Genomic DNA, 16,756 nt, shown 5'->3' with positions numbered 1-16,756 from the left:
CTCTCTCTCTCTCTCTCTCTCTCTCTCTCTCTCTCTGTGCAATGCAGCCCAACTGGCCTTCTCTCAGATCCTGGAACACAACTCCATGTCCCATCTCCATGGCTCTGCACTAGCCGTAACCCGTGCCCAAAATGCACTCACCTCTACCTCACGGCATCCCTCTCTCCTTCCAAGATGCCCTTTAAGCATTATTTCCCACAGGATGCCTTTCCTGATTCCTTCAAACTACCTTGCATTTTACTTCTGTTGCTGTGGTTGAGTCATTTCAGTCGTGTTTGACTCTTCATGACCTCATTTGAGGTTTTCTTGGCAAAGACACTGCAGTGGTTTGCCATTTCCTTCCCCGGCTCATTTTACAGATGAGAAAACTGAGGCAAACAGGCTGAAGTGCCTTGCCCAGGATCACACAGCTAGTAAGTGTCTGAGACCAGATTTGAACTCAGGCCCAACACTCTATCCACCAAGCCACCTAGCCGTCCTGCATTTAACTGCTCAAATGATAAGCTGTGGTGGCAGCAAACAAAACAAAAACATAGCATATGAATTTGTTTGTTACGCTTCCTTCAATTCAATTTAATAAACATTTATCAGTCACCTTCTACATGCCAGGCACTGTGCTAGATACCAGGGTAAAAAGACAAATATGAAGCAATCCCTGAGAGAGTCCCTGCCCGCAAGGAGCTCATGTTATGATAGAGGAGGATAACACATCAAAGGGAATAATAGATAGATATAATTCTAGATCAAAGTCCCTCTTAGAGATAGGAGAGGGAAAGAGTGCACTCCCAGACATGGCCCTCCTCCTCCTCCTCCTCCTCCCCATAAATGTGGAAACTGCATTCTCCCCAAATCTCAGATATCTATCTTCTCACATTACATGGGCCACCCTATGTCCCTGGGACACAGATCTTCTAACGTAAGTAAATACAAAATTATACAAAGCAATTTCAAGAGAGAGACCACTCCTGGAAAGACTGGTAAAGACCTCATGTGAGAGATTGAACCCGAGCCTTGCCCTGAAGAAATCTGGGAAATCTATGAAGCAAAGACAACCTTGGCTGGAGGTTGTCCAAGGCATGGAAGAGGATGGAATGTTGTGTATTCAGAACAACCAACAGGCCAGAGTTTGGTCTTCGAGCCCTCCTCTATTGTACAAACACTACACTCACACTTGCTGGTCATTAGTCGCTCTATATCATGTACACTTCCCATAACTGCTCTACAGTAGGGGAGGCCCCAGACGTGCTCACCTGTTGGACCATGAGCTTCTCAAACTCTTGCACTATCTCAGTCAAGCTGAGCCACTTGATTCCGGGAATGAGTCCGAGGATTCGACTGCCTGTCTTCATCAGCACCAAATCCACCTGTACTTGAGCAAGGAGCCCAGGATGTAGCACCTGCAGGAAAAAAAGGAGCAGCAGTGACCAGGACAGGGCACTTCCAGCCCAGCTATGTGGAATGCTTACGAGGTTCAGGAAACCAGGTTGGCGCCACACCAAGGCAAAAGTAAGACATTCATCACAGAAGGCATCTCCCTGCTCTCCATTTCTTAACCTGCGGCTGAGATACGCTTTATTGGCCAACAACGTTTCTAGTACACGCCGGACTAGGGCTAGGCAGAAGCTGGGCTCCACATCCCCCGGTGCTCAGCAATCATCGCTTCAATCAGTATTTTCAGTGCAGTCTTCTCCAGAACCATAGAAGAGCACTTTGATCTTCCTATTCAGAGAACTGAGGGAAACCAATTAGACAAGTAACTTCAGTTTCCCCACATATCAAATTAGAAAGGTTAGAATGGATGATTTCAATGACCCTTACACTGCTAAGGGTCCATTAGTCTAAGTTACCAATTAAATCTATATGTTATGGTACCATGCAGGCACTTGGCAAAAATGTGAACCGCAGAAATGAGTGGAAGGGATGCAGAAGTAGGCCTTGGCACATGCATAGGGCTAATCTTTCCAGGGCGTAACTGTTTAGTAGTTTTGGAGAAGGAAAAGGACCTGGTTAGGCAGGGGATATGGACCCACCAGAAAAGCATGAACTTACTTTAATAGCTGCTGGGATGAGGTGTTTTGGCCCACGTAGACAGTTAGCAGGTGGGGTAAGAGATGTGTCCCATTTTGATGTAGTCAGGTAGGACACGGGGAGAAGTAGATCTTCTGGAAAAACTTGATCTGTCAATGTCCCTTTAGGCTTCTGCCCCTTCCAAAAATATCCTAAGAGCCTCCCCAGCCCTGCCACCTCCCAGGCTTCAAAAGAGGAGGTCCCCTTAGAGGCCTCCACAAGTTTCTGGAAGCAGGCATGGTCAAGAAAGGCAGCGTCCACATAAGCTTTGTACACTTGGGCCACACAGCCTGAGCCCACCGGCTCCTGACTCTCCAAGTGAAGGGCTTGCCCCCACTCACTCCCGAACACCTTTTGGAGCAAGCTCTGGGTGTGAGCCCATGGGTGGGGGGCCACTTGAACATGCAGCCGGGAGAACTTGGTACAGAACTCTTCAGAGAAAAGATCCCGCCTGGTGCTCGCCCACTGGCCCAGTTTGATGTACGTGGGGCCTGAAGACTCCGTAGTCATCAGAAGCCAGTTCAGCCAGAGGGTGTAGAAGCTGGGAACCAGGCAGGTGAGAGGGTAGAGCAGAAGAAGAGGGGTGAATTTCACCAGCAGAACACAGGCCCGGAACCATATTCGGAGGCCAAAGGCAAAGTTCAAGAAAAGACAGTTTATGAACCCAGTTTTGGAAACGTTGCCTGCCAACCTGACTTCCTTAGGGGCACTCTTACAAGTCCCTGTCTGACCCCAGCTTCCAGGGGACATCATCGCGATCCCTCCTGAAGTCAAAATGAGTTTGGGTAATGAGCCCCAAAGAAGCCAGCAAATTCTGGAACTGGGTGGGCATATAATCTGTCTAGGTCTCCATCTAAGCAAACAAGATTTCTGCCTGACCTCAAAGCACCTTAGGTGTGACAGGTAAGTCTTGCTAGAGAATCGCCAAGAAGTCATGATGACCCTGCAAACAAAGGCAAGCGGTCTCAACTCTTTTCTTTCCTAAATGTGAGGGACACCCGGATCCCTTGGGCTATCAAGGAGCAACTATTTGTCTTGTTTCCATCTTGGGGGGCGGGGATTAAATGACCAGAACTAAATGATAATAGTTAGACAGATTCCCCCATGCAGCTGTGAACATCAGGTTCACCCCTACCAAGCGATAGCACGGATTCCTGCTTGCTCCCCTACCTGGGGGAGGCCAGGCCAAACCTTCAGATTCCCTCCCCCCACCCGCTCCAGGCAGGCCAGCAAGTGTAGACGCCTAGCTACAAACCCGCAATCTAACCTTCGTCAGAGGAGATCGGGCTGGCGACAGGGAGCGGTCAGCGTCTGCCCTACCACTTCACCTTTTGAATGAATCTCCCTGGCCTGGTGATGGCCTTACCACCCCACGCTGGTACATTTCACCCAAAGGATAGCCTGCCCCACCCGATCAGTTTCCCTCCTCGGCTGCATGTTTCCTTGGCTCTGAAGTTGAAATGGGGTTTATTCCCAAGGGCAAGCTGGCATCCCTGGGAGGTTGCGGCCCCTCTGACCCGGAGCAGTTCCTCACAGTCCTGGCTCCGATTACTTTAGAATGACCAGCCCTGGCTCTCAGCGGCCAGCACAGCTCAGATCCTGAGATCAAAGGCCGAGTAGTAATCTGGGAAACCAAAATGAAACGCGATTGAGCTACGGGCATGGAAGAACTTCCGGGAACCGGCGAGCCCTGCCCCCTTAAAGCAGCAGTAACTTGGAAGGTGGAGCCGCTTCATTTATACCTCTTTCCACCCGGGGAGTTAAAGAGCAAACCTCTGTGGGCGCTGATTCCAAAGCGGAATGCGGCCGTCATCAGCTATCAGTAGTGACTCGTTGCAGGAGTCTGCAGCCCTATGGAAGTGGCCTGCCAAGATTTCATGCAGTCATTTAATTTCAGATCTTAACACATCGCAAACTCATCTTAACATTTAGAAGGACTCTATATATTCAAGATGAGGCAAAAGTCGCCATGCTATTAATGCAAAGACAACTGGAATACACAACATAAAATAAAGCAAATTTGTCTTAACTGCAGACACGAATGGACCCCCTTGTTATCCTCTTCTAAAGCCAGGAGGCCAGGGCTCTAGGAGCATCAGGAATCACTGAGTTGAAGATTCCCACACAGACCTGGCGAGGGGTTTTAGAGCACCTTAGATGGATACATTGTTGCCCTCCTCTTAGATAGCACCTGGGGAGCACCCCCTAACTTTCACGATGACTCTCCCAGAGGAGGCTACCCCAAGTTCACAGTGCTCTGTACATTCAAAACCGTAACCCATGAGACTCTACCAATGTGCCAACTTTTATTAGCCCGACGGCATAGTTCATTCAAGCAAAGGCATTTAAACAATCAAAAACAGGTTTGTATTAAATTAGGCACCAACTGTGCCAAATACTCTGCTAGGAAATTGAGATACAAAGACAAAAACGAAATTGCCCTCAAGAAGTTTGCATTGTATTGGAGGACACGATGTGGATATTTATAATCAATAGTCAATAAACATTTATTAAGTGCCCCGCTATATCTAGGCACCCTGGTATATATACAAATATAAAAACAAACAAGCAAAAAAACCAGTCCCTGCCCTCAAGGAGCTTATATTCTAATGAGAGAAGACACACACAATAGGAAACTGAAAAGTGGTTGGGAAAGAGGGGATAAGGAAAGTACCTGCTGAGCCGTGGTAGAGAAATGCCAGGGTAGTGCAACCATGTGGGAAAAGAGATATGGGAACTGAACTCTCTTCCTTAAACGGAGGTTTGAAGTTCATGGCCCCACCCTCTAATCCAATCCAAGAGGTGGAGAGTAGAGATGAGTTGGAGGCCCAAGGTTAATAAGACCTTACTGGATGATGAGTTTATCCCAATAATGAGTTTCCTGAGGCTAGGTCAAGTCGGAGAAGTCCCAAAGTAGTGCAGCCAGCTGAGCACTGAGATGTCCGAGCTGGGCTCTCCCCTTAAATGGAGGTTTGGAGTTAATAGCTCCGCCAATCAGAGGGACAGTATATTTTGTATATGAGTATTTACAAAATAATTGCGGGAGAGAAAGCGGGAGAGACCCTAGTAGCTGGGAGATTAGCTAAAGCCTTATGTGGGAGGCAAAACTTACTTGAGCTGAACTTTGAAGGGACCTAGAAATTTTGAAAGGTAGAGTATCAGGAATGAATACATTCCAGGCATGGGAGAATAATCTGTGCAAAAATATGGAGGTAGGGACATAAAAGATAAGAGTGCTGGATTTGGTGTCAGGAAGACCTGAATTCAGATCCTGCCTTAGATGATTTCTGGGCAAGTCATTTAAATGCTCTCAGCCTCAATTTTTTTTTTCTGTCTGTAAAATGGGGATAATAATAGCACTTACCTTACAGGGTTGTTATGGGGGTCAAATATAATAATATATGTAAAGTGCTTTGCAAACAAAGCTATTATATAAATATTATATTATTGTTAGTGTTGACATTATTATTATAATATTATTATTATACTGTGTGAATATCCAGAGGCAGACTAGATATGGAGAAGTTGCAGCTAGATTGTAAAGGGATTTAAGTGCCCAAGAGAAGAGTTTGTGTCTGATCCTGGATTCCCCAGAGTTTAATGAGCAGGGAAGTGATCTGATCAGATCTGTGCTTCAGGCAAAGCTCTGGAACTGTTCTCCCTAGGCTGCTCCCTCCTGGTCTACACCAGGAACACAGTCTCTCTGTAGGTCCCCCCACCCCAAGACGTGTTGTCTCTACCAAACACTCTATCACTAGTCCCACAGCTGCCAGATCTGGCTCTTCTTTCTGTTCCAGATTCTGGGATTCTCAGCTGGAGCGTTATTTCTCTCCATCATGAGAAAAGTGGGCTCTACCTTTAAAAAATTTACATGATAACTTTATGGTATATTTAAAAGGAATAGCAAGTTGTACATAATAGATTTGTAGTTTCATGTGCAGTTATCTTTATTTTTTTTATTACACTATATGACAGAAATGCTTCTTTTATTCCATAAATTAAAAATAAAATAAAACATAAAAAATTTAAAACTCCAAGGCTTTCTACAGCTTTCAGAAAATCATCAAACTTTACCACATTAAACTTCCTTCACTATGGGGCAAGAGAGGAGGACTTTTTTGTTTTTTCCTCAAGGAGTAGTCTGTATGGCTCCTTCACCCAAGCTCTTTATACCTTTGTTGTTTTGTTGTTCGGTCATTTAGAATCATGTCTGACTCTTTGTAATCCCATTTGGGGTTTTCTTGGCAGAGATGCTGGAGTGGTTTGCCATTTCCTTCTCCAGCTCATTTTATAGATGAGGAAACTGAGGCAAACAGAGTGAAGTGATTAGCCCAGGGACACACAGCTAGTAAGTGTCTTGAGGCCAGATGTGAACTTAGTTCTTCCTGATTCTAGGCCTGGCACTCTATCCACTGTGCTACCTAGCTTTAGCATACAAAATAGGATCACTCAGCTAGCTAATATCCTCAGGTTCAAGTCTACCTTTAGAAGCAAACTCTAGTCACCAGGACTTGCCTCTCTGTTAAACATCTTACTCTAGCTGAAAGGGAGCATTCCTTTTGTCTTCTTATTCTAATCTTTGGTAGCTGGAGTAGCACATACTCTGGAACAATTATTTCTAATCCACTTACAGGTTAGATCCTCCCCAGGGGAGCTACTACATTTCCCCTCAGGGTTCTAAGGGTGTCTAAGGTCCTTAAGGTATCTAAGAGTATCACTATCTAAGGGATTGGTGGTATACTTCAAATCTTCCATAGCTCATGAACCCCCACCTGGGTAGGTCCTCCCCCATGATTATGAATTGATATTAATCCACCATACTCAGTTATCTTTTAGAAACAAATATTTTCTATGGTGACAAAGTTGGTACAAAATACTGCCCCCAAAAGTCTGACACACTCTGACAAGTACATATAGAGCCCAGGGGAAAGTGGGCTCAAGCATAGTGTTCACATTTGACAAAGGGACTACTCATAACTCCTAGAAGTCCTTTTTCTGGAGTCTTCAAGTTACCACCATTAGGTATAATAAAGCTTGTCTGCTGGACTCCTTGTAGACTCTTGTGATTGCCCTTCCTCATTGCAACCAGTCCAGTCTATCCTCAGTTCCTACTATAGACAACTGACAGCAGTGGTTGCCATCTTTAGTCCCAAGAGGACAATGCTAGCACTCAGAGGCTGAGTCCAAAGTGCTATCCCCATTCTGACTCCAAATAGTTCCTTCACAGGGATTTGGCTGGAGATTTCTCTCTACTAGCAGATGCTCAAGTACCTTATTCTACCTAGTTTGCTGGTTTTATATAAGCCCTTTAGGGCAAGAACAAGTGCCTTGGTCAATCCACTACAGGTCATCCAATGGTTTTACTTTTCTCATTTAACCTAAAGCCTAGTTCAAACCTTGTTCACACCTACTGATATATTCTCCTCTGGTTAAATGATAACATGTAGCATCTTGTCACATATGTTAAGTGGGGTTGGGTGATTGTTTGGGCTGCCCTGTTCCCCTTACGCTATTCAATATCCCATTTAGAGGCTCCCCCCTCCCCACACCGACAAACTGCTAGAGTTCTCAGGATGCAGCAATTTCTGAGTCTCAAAACCCTTTATGCACTTTCCTACAAATGAGTGCAGGGGGTGGGGAGAGAAAGAGAAAAAACAGTTTAGGGGATAAGGCCTATCTTGAATGAATGAATACATGGATGTATGAATGCATGAAAAATAATTTATTAAATACTTGCTGTGTTTCAGGCAAGGTGTTAAATGCTGGAGATACAAATACAAAAGAGAGGTAATCTTTGCCCTCAAAGAGCTAATATTCTAATGGGGGAGATAAAAATAAGGGAGTTATGGCTAGGAAAGGGTGTTGTGATCTGAGAAGTCACAGAGATGATGAATATAGCCAAAGGGCAGTCATTTGACACTGTCTTTCCAGAAACAATGGTGATGTTAATTTGATCACTGTTCATTGAGCAAGAAGTGGAAAGTAGGGCTAGAGGAAGAGATGCTGGCTAGATATAGTGGGGTCTCATCAATCAGGACAGCATGGAGTTTCAAAGCTGAGTGGTTTAGCTCCTCTAGGGCATGGTCTCTGGAGGTCTTGCTTACAGGATACCAGCAACAACAAGGAAGCTTGACAGGAAGGTAATTGTTTTAAAGTCTGCCATTCCCCAGCCCAGCCCAGCCCCAATCTTGCCTTAATTATATAGGAGTAGCCCTACATATAGGCCAGCAAAGCCTTTCCAGTCTCTCAGCTCCCTTTCACTTGCTTTGGCCCTACCCATCCTCCTCATCCACCCCACTCCCTTATTATATACATATCCAAAGTTATTGTATTCTCCCTCCCTCTCTTTCCTCACTTGTCCATTGTGTAAGAAGGCTGTACAGTTCTGAATCCTGACAAATATTTCATACAATGGTTTTTGACTCCCACCATGCATCTGAGAAAAGACTTCTGTGTTCTGTCAAATGAATGGAGTTTGAGGGAAAGAGGAAAAAGGTTCTCTCTTCTACTGTGTGAGGGCCATTCAAAATCATCCCATCTACCATGTCTACCATGCATAGTTTGCCAATTCCTAAGCTATCAATCCTTAGTGGTCTTGAGTTGTTGATTTCAATGGGTAACTCATAAAATAAGTCCACCATTTTCCCAATTGAATCCATGAATCAGCACCCTAAGCTCTGCTCTGGCCTTAAGTGAACCAGGTCCAACCTCGAGGGACATTTAAATACCATGCTCTATGTCTAATTATGTTTCTACCTAGAATTTACTCTGGGAAAATCTCTAAGTATAGGTTATGGCTAGGCCCTATAGATGTAGACAAAAAAAGTCTCCTTGAAATCTCATAGAACCACTCAAGGTAGCAATACACATACTGGGTATGAACTGCCTTTATTCCATCCTATAGAAAATGCAAAAACATATAAAAGCGTTCCTAATGACCTATTACCAAAGCATCAAAACTCAGAGAACTCACAATAAACAATGAATACACTTTTCTTTCATCTCCTCTAAGTCTCATTTTCCACAGGGGCTGCTGATAAAGTTGTCTATCTCTATTCTGGAATGAAATCCCTTAGATTTATTATAGCCACCCTGCAGTTTGGATTTTCTTTGAAAGGGAAATGATCTAAGATAATTCCAAAAGACTCATGATGGAAAATGCTATCCACATCCAGAGAAAGAACTATGGAGTCTGAATGCAAATTGAAGCATACTCTTTTCATTTTATTTTTTTCCTAATTTTTTCCTTTCTGTTTTTTCTTTCACAACATGACTAATACGGAAATGGTTTACATGATTATATGTGTGTGTGTGTGTGTGTGTGTGTGTGTGTGTGTGTGTGTGTGTATAAAACCTATATCAAACTGCTTACTGGAAAAGGGAGGGGAAGGAAAGAGGGAGAAAAATTTGTAGTTCAAAATCTTACAAAAAATTAATGTCAAAAATTATCTTGACATGTAATTGGGAAAACTAAAATACCATTAAAAGAAAAAAAAGAAAGAGAAATGAACTTGGGTTTTCTAAAAGATGGTACCCCAGCATTTTGATGAGTTCCACTTTAACTCCCCAGAGACTGAGGGGAAAGAGAAGAAAGGATAGTTGGTGCTAAAAAACAGGCAACTCTTATTCTTAGCCTATTCTTAGCTCATGGTAATAGTGGGGTGCTGAAGTCAGGATCCCTTACTTTCCCATTAGTGACTTTAGTTTTTGCAATTCTTCAATTTTTGAGGCAGTCTATATCCTCTTCTCTGTCCACAATAGTTTCCCCCCCTTTTTTTTCACTTCCAGGGACTCATCTTCATGGACTGTCAAGTTTAACATTACTGGACAGCAACCCCTGACGTGAGTGCTGCCCCCCCCAAAAAAACTTCTCCCCCTTCTCTTACTAGAAGGCTAGATTGCAGGACTGGGTTTGCCCAGGCACTGACAAGAACTTGGCCTTCTCTAACAGAAAGCTTGATTATGGGATCCTCAAATTTGGAGTGACTAGAGGGGCAGTCGCAGAAGAGGAGCTCTCAGCAACCCTTCTGCAGAAGTCAAGGTTCAGGAACTGTTCCCCTCTGTATGGTTTCTACAAGTCTTCTCCCCCCTTTCCTGCCTCCTTTTAGGTGTTTCCTCCTTTATATGTAAACTCCTTGAAGGCAGGGACTGCCTTTCTTTTTATTAGTTACATCCCCAATGCTTAGCACAGTGCCCGGCACATAGTAGACACAATAAATATTTATTGGATTAGTGGACAGCATAAATATGTAGAGCACCATTGTCTCACCTACTGCCATCTCTTAGACCAAGAGCTTTCATCTCTGAGGCACTTGCTGATATGGTTTCCCTCTCAGCTGCCCCAGTGCTGAAAATGTGGCTCCGGAATGCCAAGCCCCAAGACAGCCATTAGCAACTGCCCCTGCCCTCACCTCTGGATCCTAGCTCCACCAAAAGGCCACAGGGCAGGAGGAGCAGTAGGCTGCCTTTTACAATCCAATGCAAAGGGCTAGTTCCATCCACAAGAGTGTAAGCCAACCAATTCATCCAAGGGCAGCCCCTATCTGTGAAACCCATCCTCTTGGAGGTGGGCTGTCCATATCCTCCCCAAGAAGATACGATCAAAAGTCCCCAAAAAAGACTCACCACTTGGTAGCTTATCAAGTTGATCAAATTCCCCCCAATTAACCTTCTACACTGGAAAACCATCTTGCATTTGAAGATGCTAAATCCCAAAGCTCAGCTCATTCATTCAAGAATTTGGAGTATATAGTTATTGGTTCATCTCTTCCTTTCCTCTCTTCATCCATCCTTTCCTTATTCCAGAAAAAAAATGAAAATATCATTTATTTTTTATGTTTATTCGTCTTCAATGGACATTTCTTCACACTGTGGGGAAAACAAACCCTCCTTTCAAAGTTATTAAGCTCTACTACCACTAGGTGGCACCCATGTACTTGTGAAATGAATCTATGACCCTTCCCCGCCCCACTTCCAAATCATTGGCAGCCAGGTTTATTCCAGTCCTTGCATGGAAGGGAGGAGTAGAGAAACATCTGGCTGTGCTTATCATTTTAGATTAACTCATTTATGGCAAATGTGGCATCTTGCATGTAGCACCAGATGGTAAACACACACAAAGTCTAATACAATTCAACGAAATCATTCATGGAATACCTATCTATATTAACGCTGTACTGCTTCAGAAAGGGGCAGCTAGATGGCACAGTGAATAGAATGCTGGGTCTGGAGTTAGAAAGGCTCATCTTCCTGAGTTCAGATCTAGTCTCAGACACTTACCAGTTGTGTGACCCTGAGCAAGTCACTTAATCCTGTTTGCCTCAATTTCCTCATCTGCAAAATAAGCTGGAGAAAGAAATAGCTAAAAAAAAAAAAAAAGTGGAAATAGAGGAGATGTCCAACAATTGGGGAATGGCTGAACACGTTGTGGTATATGAATGGAATGGAATACTATTGTGCTATAAAAAATGATAAGCAGGCAGATTTCAGAAAAACTTGGAAAGACTTATATGAACTGAAGCAAAGTGAAATGAGCATTGTATGCAGTAACAGCAACATTGTGTGATGATCAACTATGAATGACTTAGCTCTTCTCAACAATACAATGATCCTAGACAATTCCAAAAGACTCATGGTGGAGAATGCTATCTACATCCAGAGAAAGAACTGATGGACTCTGAATGCAGATCAAAGCATACCATTTTCACTTTTTTGTTTTTTTCATGGGTTTTTCCTTTTGATCTGTTTCTTCTTTCACAACAATATGGAAATATGTTTTACATGATTGTACATATATAACCTATATCAAATTGCTTACCATTTTAGGAAGAGGGGAGGGAAAAAAGTTTGGAACTCAAAATTTTGTAAAAATGAATGTTAAAAATTGTCTTTACATATAACTGGAAAAAATAAAATGCTTTTTTTTTTTTTTTTAAGAAAGAAATGGCAAACCACTCCAGTACCTTTGCCAAGAAAAGTCCAAATGGGGTCATAAAGAGCCAAACATTTACTGAAAAGGCAACATAATAGCTCTGATTTACATAGTATTTTAATGTTTGCAAAGCACTTTACAAATATTTTATTCTCACAACAACCCTGGGAGATAGGTGCTATTATTCTTCTCATTTTATTGATGAGGAAACTGAGGCTGACAGAGGTTAAGTGACTTGCCCTGGGACATATAGCTTGTAAGTGTCTGAGACTAGATTTGAACTTAAGTCTTCATGACTCCAGATCTGCACAAACTCTATCCCCTATACTACCCAGCTGCCTCTTAATAGTCAATCTATTCCTCACCTTTCCTTTCATCAGAGTGAAGGTAGTGTTCCTCCCCTTCCTGTCCTTTGAGTCTTTTTGAGGTTGAGTCCTTTCAATTTGCCTTTCCAATTCCCTTGGATTAGTTTCAGGTCTTGCAAATGGCCTTACGGCTCTGATCAGTCTCAAGAAAACATATTGAGTGTAAGGGACAAAGACGGTGGCCCCTGAAAGTATTTCTGCTGCCACAGCAAAAGGTTTATGTTAGCATTCTATTTATAAAACTTACACATACATAATGTTTACACATCAATGAACAAAAACATAATGTTTGGCCCAGTTCCTCTAGTGATCATTTGGCCTCAATGGCAAGACAAAACCTGACCTCTCCCTGCATTGTTACTGTGAGTGGTATTGACTGTGTCGGTACTGAAGGCAAGTGGGACCTATAACAAAAGAGAATTGCTGAACTCTCCGGTAATCTCAAACTCTTTCCTTGCTTTGGAGTGGTTTCTCAGCCTAGGCTGGCGCTATGAGCCTGGAGGAACCGTCAAAGCAGCTGAGGAGAATGGAGCTCCTTGAGCACATCAGCTCAGGAACAAGTCCTTTCTGTATTATTTGTCGTATGGAATAAACTTGTTCTTCGTTCTGTGCTTTATTAATTTGGTACCAGCAAGGGAAATGAAAATACCTAAATATGAGAAATGAACCAAAGTCGGAGATTCCTGGGGAATCTGATGGGCACCCACCAATGTAGGGGCATGAGCCATAGATTATGATGTTATCATCGACAAATCTCCTGTATTGAACCTAGTCCGTTTATCTTCAGTTGACGCATTGATAACATCCATCGTTAAATTAAATTAAACAAATAGTTATTGGTGCCTACTACATGTAAGGCATCATGGGAGATACTTAGAAGAAGGCACAATTTCTGCCTCATGGAGTTTTCAACCTTTTGTTGAAGTGGTTGTAGAAACTAATAATACGTTATATGCAGCTATGAATTGGTCTCAACATTCTAGAAAGTAATTTGGAATTATGCAACTACCGTGAATAAAATGTCTCTATTATTTGAGCTAGAGATTCCCTTGCTAGGTATATACCCTAAGGAAGTCAATGACAAAAACAAAGAGAGGCTCCATATATACCAAAATATTTATAAAAGCATTTTTTGTAGTAACAAATAACTGGAAACAAAGTCATATGGTTAGTAAGTAGCAGAGCTAGAATCTGAACCCAGGTCCTCTGATTTCATATCTAACATATATTGCACTGTTCCACATTATGGTATATGAATGTAATGGTGCTGTTAACAACTGCCATGATGACTACAGAGAAGTATGAGAAAATTTATATGAACTGATGCAAAGGGAAGTAAGTAGAATCAGGAAAACATACAAGATGACAACAATGTAAATGGGAAGAACAACAGCAAAAAAATGGGAACTGTATATCACAAATTATACAGCTGACCTCAAAGAGGATATTTGAGAAGATACTTTACTCACGTTCTATGGGCTTTTTCATAAGGTCAGGGTTTTGTTTTTTTTTAATAGCTTGGTTAGTTTTGCTGAACCTTTTTTGCCTGTCTTTTTAATTTTCTGTTATAAGGGGCACCACTTTAGGAGAGGAAGGGAGAGATGATAGACTGGAAAATCTAAGGGATGTAAAAACAAAATATATCAATAACATTTTTTAAAGTTCCCTATACATGCCAGTTTTTATTATCCGCATTCTGAGGATGAAGAAATTGAAATTTGGAGATGATGAGTGACCATATTTTTAAAGGGGACACAGAATAAATGTTTTTTACTTTTATTTATATTCCAGTGTATACTATATCATTATTTTTCTGTTCATAATGCAAATAGCACTGATTTTAAGGTTATATTTAAAGTTTTGCTCAGAACTTTATTTATTTATATTTATTAAGTGCATCATAAAGAATGAAAACTTGAACATCCTTCTCACCTCATTCTAAGCAAGCACACACACACACACACACACACACACACACACACACACACCTCACCAACTTAAGCATAGGGGTTGGCCATTGCTGGCCTCAAGTCCAATCCCTTCCCAATCGTCTGTGGTTCAGTGAAACAGAAAGCTAATTGAAGGGGCAAGATGGTAATCTTGGTTTGCAAGCAGTAGAAGAAAAAGGCGTATTCTAAGAATTCTCCTGTCCCCAGGTCACAGAACCTGCACTCCACTGGCCCGGTGTGTCCTTGTATCATTATCCTCCTTGTAGACTGGGGACCAAGGTTTGAGATTGAGTAGGGATCATGGGATCGAGAGCAGAAAGTGGCCTCAGAGGTCATCTGGTTCAACTCTTTCATTTAAAAGATAAGGAAAGGGTAAATGACTGGCTCGAAGTCACCCAGGTAGTAAGCATTTGAACCCAGCTCCTCTGACTCCAGAGCAAGCTGCCTCATTGAATCTAGTAAACAGGAATAGCAAAGGGATCCTCAGTTAAGAGAGAAGTGAGGGGGCCATGGACAGTGACTGTGCCATGTTGAAAAAGCATCGAGGTGACCCAGCAATAGAATAGCAGGCATTAAGGAATTGGAATGCTGGGATATGTGAGACATGGTCATATGGAGCTATGAAAATAACTTGCTAAACACTGGTCTAAAAGGGAACAGGAAGTCTTTGGGAATGTTTTCCTGTAGCAATACTTAAAGTATTGATATTGAATAAAGAATTATCTCTGTGGATAAATCTCTCAAGGAATCTTGTATGATCTAAATACACTATATGCCTGAAAGATATTCTGTTGGAAGAGAACCTGGTGTTTTTTTTAAATCAACTAACAAGAAACACAGTAAAAGCATGTATTCTCTTTATGTCCCAGTTAACTATGGCTGTGAAAATGTGATATTTTGTAGGAAGTCACCAGTGAAATTCAGCCTTTTTCATATTTTCATAAAGAATACCTTCAAAGGAATTAATCTCTACCACTTTTTTCCCTCAATTATCAAGCATTTATTTATTTTCCTTCTTCCCATTTCCCTCTGCCTTACTGGGAAAACAAAAGAAAGGAAGAAAAGAAAGAAGAAAGAAAGGAAGGAAGGAATAAAGAAAGGAAGGAAGGAAGAAAAAGAAAACCTTTTTTAACATGTGTGCAAAATCAAGCAAAACAAATTCCTTTATTGGCCATATAAAAAAATATAGGCCTCATCCTGAATATTTAGTCAGCCACCTTTCTGTCAAGAGGTATCTTCTTTATCATTGTATCATTCTTTATCATTTGTCTTCCTGGAATAATGAGTGATTATTGCATTGAACAAAGTTCTTAAACCTCTCAAAATAGTTAATTTTTATAATATTGTCATGATAGTATCAGTCTCCTAATTCTGCTCATTTGACTTGGCATCAATTCACACTTTTGTTTCCAAGTTTCTGTCTCTTTCATCATGTAATCATCATGTAACATTCCATTACATTCATATGCCATAATCTGTTCAGCCATTCCCCAAATGACAGACAACTCATTAGTTTCCATGTCTTTGACACAACAAAAAGGGCAGATATAAATATTTTTGTAGAGATGGTGCTTTGTCCTCTTCCTTTGATCTCTTCAAGGTACAGACCTAAAAATGGTATTTGTGCTTCAAAGGATATGCACAATTTTTTCACTTTTGGAGGATAGTTCACAGTTGCTTTCCAGTACTGGTTCATAATCTCCACAAACAGTGCATCAGTATACCTGTTTTCCCACAACCCTTATAACATTTGTCATTTTCCTTTTTTGTCAACTTTGCCAATCTAATGGACACGAGGAGAACCTAAAAGTTCTTATAACTTGAATTTCTATAATTACTGGTAATGCAATATTTTTTAATATGACATAGGTAGCTTGGATTTCTCTTTAAGAACTACCTATTTATATCATTTGACCATTTATCAATGGTTGATTGCCTTTTATTCTTATAATTTTTAAGCAACTCCTTAAATATTTTAGAAATGAGACCTTTATTAGAGAAACTTGCTGCCAAGATTTTCCCCCAGCTGTTTCCCATCTAATTTTAGCTGCATTGCATTTGTTTGTGCAAAAACTTTTTAATTTTATGTAATCAAAACTGTCCCTTTTATCCTTCTGAGCTTCTCTATCTATTCTATGTTTGATCATGAACTTTCTCCCTAGCCATAAATCTGAAAGGTGATTTCTTCCTTGATCCTTTCATTTGTTTATGAGGTGACATTTTATATCTAGGTTATGTATCTCTCAATTTAGAGCTTGACATGGTATGTGATGTGAGGTGCTGTGCCGGCCGTGCCGTGCACTCTCCTCCTATAAGGAGCAGGCTGCCAGAGTCATTCTTACCAGTCTTCGGAGCCTATCCAGATAAACACACAGAGACGAGACAACCAGGAGGTGCCAACACCCGAGCTTTATTCAGAGGCCATCACAGCAAGGCCAAGCAGG

The 16,756-nt window shown here is 41.8% G+C and overlaps 1 protein-coding gene across 2 annotated transcripts in view; it reads right to left on the bottom strand.

Annotated features, from left to right (window-relative positions):
• The window catches only part of ADCK2 (aarF domain containing kinase 2), a 14,305-nt gene extending 10,585 nt beyond the window's left edge, over positions 1-3,720 (bottom strand). Inside the window, exons 1-3 of one of the 2 annotated variants that reach the window (XM_027842381.1) lie at positions 3,335-3,720; positions 2,050-3,010; positions 1,251-1,397 (exon numbers count right to left, since the gene is read on the bottom strand). In XM_027842381.1, coding sequence (XP_027698182.1) covers positions 1,251-1,397; positions 2,050-3,003 — 1,101 coding nt within the window. In that variant the 5' untranslated portion in view covers positions 3,004-3,010; positions 3,335-3,720. Of the gene's footprint in view, positions 1-1,250; positions 1,398-2,049 lie in introns of both variants that reach the window. The other variant, XM_027842380.1, reaches the window with a different exon arrangement.
• Between the last annotated feature and the right edge of the window lie 13,036 nt (positions 3,721-16,756).

This window comes from Vombatus ursinus, unplaced genomic scaffold, assembly GCF_900497805.2.
Source record: "Vombatus ursinus unplaced genomic scaffold, bare-nosed wombat genome assembly UNPS02014870.1, whole genome shotgun sequence".
Taxonomy (NCBI): Eukaryota; Metazoa; Chordata; class Mammalia; order Diprotodontia; family Vombatidae; genus Vombatus; species Vombatus ursinus.
This window is presented reverse-complemented; position numbering and strand designations above follow the sequence as displayed.